The following is a 12,377-nucleotide window of genomic DNA, read 5'->3' as shown; positions in this document are numbered from 1 at the left end:
TTGATTAGCTCTGTTCATTATTTCTATCACCGTGCAGTAGACACAAATCGTGGTGGTTGGGACGCTCTGTTACTATGATTACCAATAATCAACAGAGCAGCTAGATCATTAAGAGTGTGCGTCCGCAAACGTCAGTTTGTATTGGAGCGTTCAGTTGTACAATAGAGAGGCGGTTAAACCATCGGCCGAATGAATGAAACTTTGTTTTAAAAGACCTGTGTGTTATGTCATCGGTTTAAAGAAAACAGCAAAACGAGTTTTATTGAAAACAAAGTTATTATTATTTCCGTTTGCCTGAAACGTTGGAATTATTTTAACATTATTGTATGAATAAAATAGGCGCATTATGATAACAAGGGCGGAAAGTTGTTTGATGTAAAATTAATGTGAATATATGATTCAACGGCGGATCAGTGAAGCTTTCATACACGACATTAAAGCTTATTTCTGTTCTACGCTTAATATTAGTGTTATTGGCACACGGCAAGCGTATGTGTAAACGAGTAATGCTTATGGGCACAAAGAAGATAATGAATTGAATCGGATATCGCCGGGGAAAATATTGGATTATGGTGGTGCGAAACATTAACCTATGTTGTTGCTTTACTTGTGCGAGGCTTTGGCTTAAAATGACACACAAAAGGGAAATAATGAAATAAAAAAACATTTGCAAGTCGTGTTATTTATTATCCATGTTCCAAATATGAAAAATAAATTGAATAAAAGGGATCGATAATTGTATTATAATTTTGTGGATGGGGTTCTTTGTAATAGGAGAGCGGAGTCAATGACTTATTCAATTATTATTATTGATTGATTATCCGAAATATGAAACATATATCAAACTATTAAAGGAGTATTACAGCAATGGAATTATACTTGTTTATTAAATAATATTACTAAGTATGAATGGAGTTGTATTTAAATTAGATAACGCAATTATATTTTGGTTAGCGTATAACATGTAGAAATATTTTAGTCGAGCGTCTTTAATATCCTCATCAATAGAATATTAAAATGTTATTGTTGAACAAGGTCTCTTTAACTAAATGACAAAACGACATCGACTTAACTAATTAAAATGATGAATTCAATAATTCGCAGTTAGCGATTAAAAATCAATGCTCAATAAAAGTAGTGTTTGTAAATAATTGTGTTATAATTCGTAATTAAACCCATGCGATATTTGATGATACAAAAAATGTATCGGATATTACCAACTGAACAGCTATAATATGTACATGACAAGTGCAAAGAGCATGGCGTCTAAAGTCACGTGGTGGCATATTGGGGCCATCTTGCTTATGAACGCGGCAGTCGTAGTTGCAGAATTTCCAGGTGAGTTAATTTAATTTGAACAACAGATATGACGCATGTGGTTAGTTCAGGCCATATTGTATCAAACAGGCTACATTAATTGATTATTAAGCGAGCCTTTCGCAAGAAATGATATCCTTAAAGTATCTTATCAATGGTATGAAAAGACATCAATGGTCAGATTGTCTTATAAGATGTTTTAAAACGACAAAACACATTACATTTCACGAATCACGTCTGTTATAATAGTTAAATATTAAGTAAATAGAAATGCAATTTGTCATTCAAAGAACACGAACTCTAATAATTCCCTCAAAATGTTATCTTACTCATCTTACTTTTTGATTCTTACTATTTTTTTCGATTCGATATTAACCGTTCATTTGTTATGTGCACACACAATTTGTGTATCCATTTAATTACAATGCACAGACCGTTATAAAAAATGACTGGCCTTTATAGTAGAGATGTTTAAAAATGTGTATACATGTAGATGTAGTTAAAACGATATGGCACTCTTTAAATTGCTACAACGTACGTGGCGCTCTTCTAAACTAACTTCTTATACCCTTAACTATACAGTTGTATTGTCAATATCCTACTTAGTAGCATTCCGAATCAGATATACCAGTAAACAACATAGAACCAGGGCGATAATGGCGACAGGCATTTATTACTCGCATTGGACTCAATCTTAGTAAAATGTTCACATTATCCGTACCCGTTTGCAGTAGGTCGTATCCGTAAGCAGTGTGTATGCCTTTCATGGGAATCTGGTTTATAGTTGTTTTGTGAAAGTCATGAGAAGTACATTACCCCGAAGTTTTTGCTTTATAGTCGTCATTCCTTGGAAGGAATATCTTGTCTATTGAATTCAAAATGCCTCCATGCATCAACTATGTATTTATTTACATTGCATTTATGTGGAAAAAATATTGCATTCGATACAAAATGTTTATATTCATTCGTCTCGATCACTAAAATAGAGCAAATGTTTCTTTCTGCTATTTGGCTGATATGCAGAATTTTGTTACGATTTTGTCAGATTTCGCGGTGCGTACTGTTTGATTGACAGCTTTAATCTTTGTAGCTGGATGTAATCAATAGAATGTGACGTCTACTTGCCTGATAAAACTTTTGTGTTAATCACGTTAACATGTGAAAAAAACAAACAATACCGCAACTTTAAACACAAATTTTAAATTTAAATTTCGCTCAAGCTTTCAACTAGGTCAATAATTCAGAAGCGTATGTCTGCAGTTAATTTTCAGTTAAGATAATTGAACAAGAACTCTGACAATATCGCACCTATATATAGGTCCAAGAACTAGTCATGTACTTTAAGACGTGCTTTAGGTTTTCACTAAAAAACAAGTATAATGATTACCTTAACATCGAGCGATAACATATTTGTGGGACGGATGAAACCCTTATAAAGTTCTAAAGTAAAGTAAAAAATAGCTTCAACAAATCATGAATTTGTATCTGCATGTAAAAAAGTCAAATAAACACATTTTGTTTGGGTTGTGCCTAAAGACGTATCGTGTTAATGTCATACATATGCCATATCGATACGTCGTACCGGATTACAAACACAATCAGTCCATTTTTAGTCGCACACAAAGTTTTGCAATGAAATGGTATTTGTTTAACTTGTTAAAATGAAACTATTCTGTTAGACGAACAATACTACGTTATTATAATGTACAGCATAATCGTTGTGCTGAAAGTATCAGCATATATGACAAAACAATTTTTCAGATGAATACATGCACCGAATTTGTTACGGTATATGTTACGGTATACTAAAAAAGCATGCAATTAATAATAAACAATATGGTATCTGGCGGTTTCTACAAAAAAAACACGACCATTTGGAGTTCTGATGCGTCAAAAATAAATCACGAGTATTTTGCGCAAGTTTGGTTAAGTCACAATATATGACATATGAAGTTCATCTAATGACAGCAATATTTTTGCTTTGATGTGTTTAAAAGTAGATATAAAGCGCATATTTCATTATTCGTGTTAAGAACGATCAGAGAGTGCTGTGTTAGAATAAAAATGTGCATGTGGTATATTCCATGCACGCGATAATAAAGTTGATCACGTTTACAATTTGATCCATCTGATAACCTCTGCCATCATTCAAATAATTAAAAAAAACTATTACCTAAGAGCCAGCAATTATACGCCTTCTAACGAAATAACTTGTGTCAAATTGATACTATCTTCACACTGACTGTAAGAAAATCTGTAGGAGATATTAAGCTATCTTTAACACTTGGCCCAGATAGAATTTGATTCTTTCAAGAATATGGCTTTTACGTGTTGGCAATGTAGTATCAGTCCATGACAGGTGCTATCACGGTTTTAGAGTCAATCAAATCGATACGAATTATTATTCGCGGCATTCAGCAAGCATACGAGGGTAACTGGCTTAAATAACGAACTATCTACTTAATTGCACAATGGCAGATAGGGCAAAGCACATGGGTAAATGTCTCTAGACAGAATATTTAGTTGTGTTGCATAGCCAACATATTTATGTAAAGAATGTTTAATAATTTTAAACAACATTGACAATTGCCTTTGAGTGAACCAACGAATGTAAAGTCACATTTTTACATTTTTGTGAAATCACAATTTTGAAAAGAAAATCTAATACTTATTACAAAATGACAGAAGATGTTCCATTAACGTACGCAAAATAAATCTCTTTACTAAAGCAACTGTTCTATTACCTAATTTATAACCATCTAATGAAAAGACAAACAATTTAACAGTTCGTGAAGCTTTTAATGTATTATTTTTGCATATAGTTTAGACTATAGTTGTTCAGCCATGATGGTATCATAGTTGCCCGTAAAATGCTTCTAGTGGACATGGGTCTCTATCCCTGCTTACGCGAAATTTAGTATTTAAAGTATTATTATTATTGATATTAATATTAAGATCACTATAATATTAAAGTTGTATTAGAAACTGACTTATAAGAAAATGCTGGCAAAGCAGTTTGGGATAAACCTTTTGCATTATGCTATGATTCCTTTGCGTGAACTCGTTCAATCATTCCACCATTAAACATTAATCCTTTTTTACCTATCATTTATGTTTGTTCAGTAAACATGAAACAAAACTATTTTGTATGGTCTAGATATACGGTTGCTCTTAGCTTGTACAGCCCTTTTTATTATGTATGCAATCATTTGGCAATCTAACAAAGTTTTACATATAATGGAGATTGTCTAGATGCATGTGTTTTGTTTCCTGGCAAAAACAGAGAAGTTTGTGATAACATCAGGTTTGGTTTGACGGATTTTTATGTTAACGACATTTGATTGTTACACATTACGAACGGTTACATTTCTATGAACGTCCAAAAAAGTGTCTATACAACTGTTTTTAGATTTGTGTGTTTTATCAGTATGTTAAATAATAAGGGTATACTATGCATACATATTTTATAATGACCTTATTGTGTTTGTATGCTTGTGATAAACAATTGGAGCCAAATAATAATTTTAAGATGATTGCATTAATCGAATCATGTTTTAAGAAAAACATATGTATGTTCGGATTATTTTTCTACTATGTCGTATTTTGCCTGAACATATTATTAAACAATAATCGTTTCCATATTGTATCGTTATCTTAAAAATGTTTTCATGCTAGCATTTAAACACTCGCAATAAGTTACTTAAATCAAAATTGACCTAACATTCAACTCTTTGAATAATAGAAATTTAAATCACAATAAGAATAATATTGAGATTAAACTAATGTTATACATAAATCAAACTTACTTTTTGCATATAACAAAGTCATTTGCTTCTATTGAACGATACAATAACTATTTAGATAATAATACCATTATGTTTTTATTTGTTATATGTTTGTTGTGATTTTTTTGTAAACGGGTGAACTGTTATGCGTTATTGTGCAATAATAAAAAAGCATTGCTTATTAAAACTTTTCCCTTGAATATAAGTTGGCAATAATTGTCTGTGTGTTTTCTCTGGATACGGCCCTTGATCCTCGAAGCTCTTTTCAGCTTCCGGTTACAACATCCAACCGGAGACGCCTGCGCCCGACTTCCTGTCGAGTCCATTGAATGTCACTTTCCGGCGCGGGGAGCTAGCCATTTTGAGATGCAGCGTGTACAACCTAGGAACCAAAACGGTTTAAATTACCTCTCTATTTTTGAGCTAATGAGACAGTTTTGCAGTTTGGCATCAACAGTTCTTCTTCTATACACGCAAATGCAAAAGAGGAACGTGTATTGTCCCTCATAATTAAGTATGATCGCTGATCTGTTATTGATGTGAAATAGTTTGACATTATTACCATTATCACCGTTAATATGTTACGTATTATACCGGTACTGCATTTTCACTGTAACGCAAACGGTTCTTGAACACTAAAAAGTATTGAAAGTATTATATCCCTGCAAACATAGAATACACTAACATGTTGGGAACAGTAGAAATGTATATGGAAGCGACTTGAACGTACACTTCATAGCCTTGTTATGTTTTCCGCTTAATTCGCGCATTTTAGCAGTCAATGACAAGGTATAATTCTTATAAAGAATCGTTGATATTCATACAAAATGTAAAAATGAACGTGCTGATATATATTTAATAACAAACGAAGACCTGTACATTATACACAATGTGGTTTAGAATATATTTTCGTTTCAAACCTTATGGTACTTTTGGTTTGGTTCTGCAAAGCGGTTGATCAAGGCAAAACTATTTTCAATAATAACATTTTTGTTTAAACTGTGCGTTTGGATGTGAATTTTGAATACCTCTTATGCACGCGTGCAATATCCTAAACGGTCAGATAAACTGTATCCATTATGAACTAATATATCGGCCATATCAAAGAGATACTCATTCAAGAACAAGAACGTCTTATGTCTTAATCGACGGCAAAATCCAACAATTTCCAAGTTTAATATTCAATCGGTTAATTTTTGCAGATATGAATTTGCACCGCCAAGTTTTATAGCCTTTCAGTAAAACATCGATCTCTATAGTAAAAGCTGGGACTTTACTTCAATAAGGTTCTTCATGAACAATTATAAATTGTCTCTAAGCCGTCAAATCGGAAATGAGAATACATGAGCCTTATTTTTATAAGGATCAAAGTGGTCTTTGAATGTCGATTTCTGCATCCCAAAGCAATGACTTGCAAACTATAGGCCTGATTGTTTGATACGTCTCTAAACTCCACATTATTAGATTAATATTGGATATTGTTTAAATGACCATCATTATCAACTCATTTTGATGCATTTAAATATATAATTACATCCGATAAATAATATTATTAAACTATTCAAACAAAATGAATGGGTCAATACAGGGTAGCGTTAATCAAATTTTAATTATTTAAAAGTTTGCATACTTACATATATACACTATGTTGTTCTACTTATCAAGGTCGTTTGGAGGCGACATGAGCATTCTTTTCCACTAACATCTGGTTCGCTGACCGTTGTTGCAGACGACCGTATACAGATTGGTCACGTAGACTTTAAGAACCAATGGGATCTAATGATTAAAAATGTGCAACCTGAAGACGAGGGCGTGTATGAGTGCCAGGTGGCATCAACCAATAGGAATATACGGAGACTGGTCTCACTTACTGTAATTGGTTAGTTTCTTTTACTTACATTTGACGCGATGTTTGCTTTTTAATTTGTGTTGGTTTTTGAGATTCCGCTTGTCTCTATTATAATTTAAACGGTTAATATTGCCGCTGTGCATATGTATCCGATATTCATCATCATCATCTTCATCATCATCATCATCATCATCATCATCATCATCATCATCATCATCATCATCATCATCATCATCATCATCATCATCATCATCATCATCATCATCATCATCATCGTCATCGTCGTCGTCGTCGTCATCATCATCATCATCATAATCATCATCATCATCATCATCATCATCATCATCATCATCATCATCATCATCATCATCATCATCATCGTCATCGTCATCGTCATCATCATCATCATCATCATCATAATCAATCCCTTAACCGGTTTGGCCGTTGGGGAGAAATGAGGGCCGATGATACAGAAATGCTCCTCAAGTCAGGTCTGTCTTGTGCTGCTCAGAGTAATTTATTCATGGGAAGGGGTGTCTATTCAGTAACATTATCCATCCAGCTTTACTCCTTACGGTTTCGACATTTTTGTAAGTACGTAGTGGAACAGCACTTTACCCAATTAAACATAAAAAGCCCATTTTTCTTCGTGTTATGTGTCCTAATGGGATATATTATTGATATTAAACTAAAACTACATCGCTAACATAAATGAAATCAACGAGAAAAAAACAGCAACATTGAAGGTGTTTTATCTCAATATATTTCACAGCATGGCCCTTATTAACATTGAACATTAGATGACGCTGTTTAATATGTATTTATATCATCAAACACACACGGATAAATCATGCATAATCGACTAGCGCATCAACATATTTATACAAATTTACAAAAGTCTATGTCTCTATAATAGACCATTGTGATTATAATCTTAACGTGGTAACACTTTCGAATACTTTGAAAATAAATATCTAACATCTTATACTCCATTACTTATAACAAACGAGAGAGTTGGTATTTCGTGTATTTTAAATGATCACTTATTAAATATCAATTTATCATTCATGCAGAATTATTTGTGTTGAATATTAGTTTTTTTTCATAACTATTACTTTTCCAATTTTTCACAAGGTTTGCGACAAAGTTGCCAATAATGTTTTTATACATGGTTCAAAGGGGCGAATGGGCGGCGTCATACATGTGGTATAAGTTCAAATAATTTAGTTTGCATTTCCTATTATGGATGAATCTTTGGATGAATCCAGCATAGTTACCTACTTTGATACTGTTTCGTAACGTGTCAGAGGTCAAAGTAAAGGTCTTTGTTACCTAAAATTGGGGGACGGTTTTGGCTGAATAATTTGGGTTTAGAAGAAGATATAGCTCTTCAGTGTTTGTGTGGGTAGCTTTCACTAAGACAGCGTTACATAGTCATTATATGGTAATTGGGTAGAGTTGTCTGTAAATTAAAATGAGATGTGCGCTATGAAAAAGGGGTTAAATCCATGTCCGTAAAGTGTCGTCCCAAATTATCCTGTGCAGTTCGCACAGGCTAATCAGGAACGACACTTTCCGCTCTGACTTATGCAATTTTTCGTTTGCAGAAAGTCTCATCTTAGCAAAAATTCAATTAAGGCGGAAAGTGTCGTCCCTGATAAGCCTGTGCGGACTGCGCAGCCTAATATGGGACGACAATTTACGCACATTCATTAAACCCCCTTTTCATAGTGCACGGCTCAAATATACAAACCAGCAGGTGGTTTCCGGTCAATAACGCCAATCTTGAAGCACGTCTGCATGAAGAACTTGCTAGATTTCTTTTCTAGAAGTATGGGTTGAAATACATTATTTGTGCTTAACTGCTGTGTGTAGGTATATTACATTGCGTAGGATTACATCTGGGACCAGTTGTTTCACCTGTTTAAAACTAGAAATCATTTAAATCCCAATAGCTTAAACTCTAATGCGGATACTGTTCTTAAATATTGTATTCTGCACCTACCTGTTGCTCGGTTGCTTGTGATCAATTTAATCATGGTAAAGATTTTTGCTTGGACAACCGCAGTTATATGCTTATTGCAAACTTGCAAATGTCATATGCGAATGGTACATTGTAAAAGATTATTTTGATCATACTTTATTAATTATCAACTTGAAAGTGAGATTAATTTTATGAACAAATAATAAATCAAATAGCATTTCGCAATAGCTTATAGGGTACTGTAAAAAATACTTTGAAAAAAAACTAGGGGAAGTAGAAAAAGAAGGTAATCGACAGATGGCATCCTTTTTTAGTTATTCATAAAAATGAGCAAAATTGTATGATAATGGAAGCTAGCAAACGTCAATTAGTGTGACAGCCTGACACACTTGTTTCCGAAAAGTATACAACACCACACCAAGCTAATATACGGTTCACTTTGACGTCATTAGAAAGTAGCATCAGTGTCTTTGATGAACATTGACTCCGTGGATTTTCAGTGTTTATTTCATCCTCATTCCTTAATATATCCGAAAACATGCGTTGTCTATGCCCACGCTCTCTATTTATTCAGATTCAAAAGCAGAAGCCATGGAAATTACCATCAGCAGAGAACAGTACGTGGAACGCGGGGAACCAGTCACGTTACACTGCAACGTGACGGGGCAGCATTATACCCCGGACGAGATAGACTGGTTCCGAAACGGGGAAAAAGTAACGTCGGAAAAACATAGGCGTGTTAAACTGTTAAAGCAACTATCAATTGCTCATAAAACGTTTACTAGTATTTTGAGCATAGATAAAGCAACTATGGAAGACAGTGGTGTGTATGTTTGTAGGTCGTCCAATATGCATATTGCTAATACGAAAGTCCACGTACTAAGCGGTAAGGACACAGGTATATATTGTGTCGTTTAAATCATATATACATTTTATGGAAAATTTATTATAATTGTATACTTTTTTTTGTACATTATTTCTTAGATATCTTCACACAGTTTTAAGTGTTTTATGTGATTATATAAAGTTATTTAAATGTTTACAATAAACATATAGTGCATACCTATTACAATATAAACCTAGCAAAATGTGTTCAAATTTTATTCGCATGTGCAACCAATAAGTCCCACAAGCAAACAATGTTGGACATATTACTTTTACTTACGTAAACGGTTTTTAATTGTTACAAGTTTGTATTGTCAATCCTACATGTTACTTAAATCAGGATTATTGTGAGTTAAATGATTTACATTTTAATTGCAGCGGAGACGTCAAATAAAAAGCGAGGTAAATTCAAATAATTATTTCACTGTGGTAAATTTTATAAAAAATAAATAAATTTCGATTATAAGTGTAAACTTGATAATAAATGCCCAGTATTATTGATCCATATGATGTTCACGAGTTAATCGGCGCAGACATGTATTTATAACCTTATCAGAGGGGGTAATCACGTGATAGTCAAGATGGCAACGTGCATTCCGAGGCAGATAGTTTTCGCCGTTTTATACCCTTTATTACTTGTATTTATTGTTTAAATGCCGCTAATTTTCCAGCCATAGCAGCAAGAAAGTAACTGGCGTTTATTTCGTGTTGTTATTCAGTCTTTATCTCGACTTTACTCGCTGCGAAATTTCTTAGCGGGATGACCTAATTAAAGCTCCACTAAGAGGACTTTCTGGGAGTAAAGTTGATTTATAAAGCGAATTTTAATACCAAATTAAATCCAATCACATGTGTACTGATATTGCTGGAAAGTGAGCGTCATTTTATAATTAAACAAAAGAAATAAAGGGAATACAACGGCGATAAAAACTTTCTCGGCATGGACGTCGCCATTTTGACTATCACGTGATTACCTCCTCCGCTTATGGTACACGCTTTTTGTACAAATGCAAAAATAAATACGAATACTTAGTGTCCTACGGAATGAATCTATAGTGTATACAGATTTAAAGTTTGTTAACTTAGTATATTATATTCTGTTAACACGGCGCAATTTTAGCGATTCTGGTTATAACTTTTCAGGAACATATCATGATGGGTATGCTGATGAACATGTATCAAGTGATCAGATGAAGTCGTCTGCATCAACTATTCGGCAGGCGACATTCGCGATTATTTGCCAATGTACTTTGCTTATGTTCACATATTGCTACAAATAATATGAACACGCTATACTCACATGAAGAGAATTATTTGAACTGCAAACTTGTGGATTACAGCGTAACCATGGTATATTACAGAATTGTCAACTGACGTTTATGCGGCTCTATAATTGACATCGGCAACACAACACATGAATTAACACACTAGCAAAGTGTTGTTTATGTCATATGTTAACGGATGGCATACTACAAAAGGCAATACAACTTAATTCCAACGACATGTTCAAAACTGTGCGACATTGCAGAAAGTGTTGAAGATATAACAATATCGAAATATAGCCTATAAATCATATGCGTTCGAAAACACAATGCAGATATTAATTAGATTCAAAGTGCAGCATGCGTGTTATTTATTGCAAGGTGTGTACACTCCAAAACATTTTCATTAAATAATGTTCTTTAATTACTCTGCTTGACATATGGTTGTCTATATGCATTGGCGTTTAGAAGCTTTTAAATATTTCATGTTAAAATATGGTTAGTGAATGCTTTATCGTGTTGATATGCAAGGGGTACAGATATAATCATACAAACACTACTTTAAACCCTGGTACGGATTAATAAAGTGTTTGGGGAATGTTCATTAAATCCTTTCTACGGCATCCCCCCCCGCCCTATACACATATCGATCATAAAGGACAGTTGTCACTAACTCGCATAAGTTATGTTAAACCGGAAAGCGACAGTTGTGGAATTAACCGGCGTGTTTTGACTGATATACTGTAATAAATTGCGAACATACAACGAAATAATACAAAAACATGTAGTTCGACACGATTTCTTTCAAAATCGTTTACGGGTATTCTGCTATTCTTAAGTACATGTCTATATTTTAAATATTTTATGTTACTATGTATTTTTTAATAACAGACACTTTTTTAAATTAAAATTGTATTTATTTATGAAGATAATTTTATCCTTCATGGGCGCATAAAATCCTTAATATTTGTTCCTAAATCATAAGGAGAAAATTTCCACGAACGTTTATACCATGATAAACAATTTCACTAAAATTGAAAGAATTATGTTCGGTCCCTTAGTAACTAAATGACGTTCCAAATATCTGCATTTAAAAAATCTTATTATATCAGTTCGCCATATTTGGCTTGACCAAGATTGTAGTGACGGTAAAGTAATGTGTAAAGGTAGTTTGCTAATATTTATTAATTCGCATCACGATACTGAAAGAATACAAACGACTCAATGGGCCAAATAATAATAAATTATGTTTACAATTATTACACGATCATACCAAGTACGGTTACCCTCTCAGG

The 12,377-nt window shown here is 33.4% G+C and overlaps 2 protein-coding genes across 6 annotated transcripts in view; both read left to right on the top strand.

Moving 5' to 3' along the window:
- LOC127846476 (trans-1,2-dihydrobenzene-1,2-diol dehydrogenase-like) overlaps positions 1-12,377 on the top strand; it is a 277,064-nt gene that overhangs the window by 159,487 nt on the left and 105,200 nt on the right. The window lies entirely within an intron of this gene.
- LOC127846477 (lachesin-like) lies at positions 106-11,648 on the top strand. Of its 2 annotated transcripts, none has more exons than XM_052377748.1 (6): positions 106-1,338; positions 5,372-5,499; positions 6,768-6,981; positions 9,510-9,821; positions 10,199-10,222; positions 10,964-11,648. In XM_052377748.1, the coding sequence occupies exons 1-6, from the start codon at positions 1,236-1,238 to the stop codon at positions 11,098-11,100; spliced, it is 918 nt and encodes a 305-aa protein (XP_052233708.1). In that variant the 5' UTR covers positions 106-1,235; the 3' UTR covers positions 11,101-11,648. The 2 variants fall into 2 exon arrangements, with proteins under 2 accessions (XP_052233708.1, XP_052233707.1); XM_052377747.1 differs by having other exon boundaries at positions 9,510-9,833.

This window comes from Dreissena polymorpha, chromosome 9 (genome assembly GCF_020536995.1).
Source record: "Dreissena polymorpha isolate Duluth1 chromosome 9, UMN_Dpol_1.0, whole genome shotgun sequence".
Classification (NCBI taxonomy): domain Eukaryota; kingdom Metazoa; phylum Mollusca; class Bivalvia; order Myida; family Dreissenidae; genus Dreissena; species Dreissena polymorpha.
Note: the sequence above shows the minus strand (reverse complement) of the source record. Positions and strands in the feature narration are given on the sequence as shown.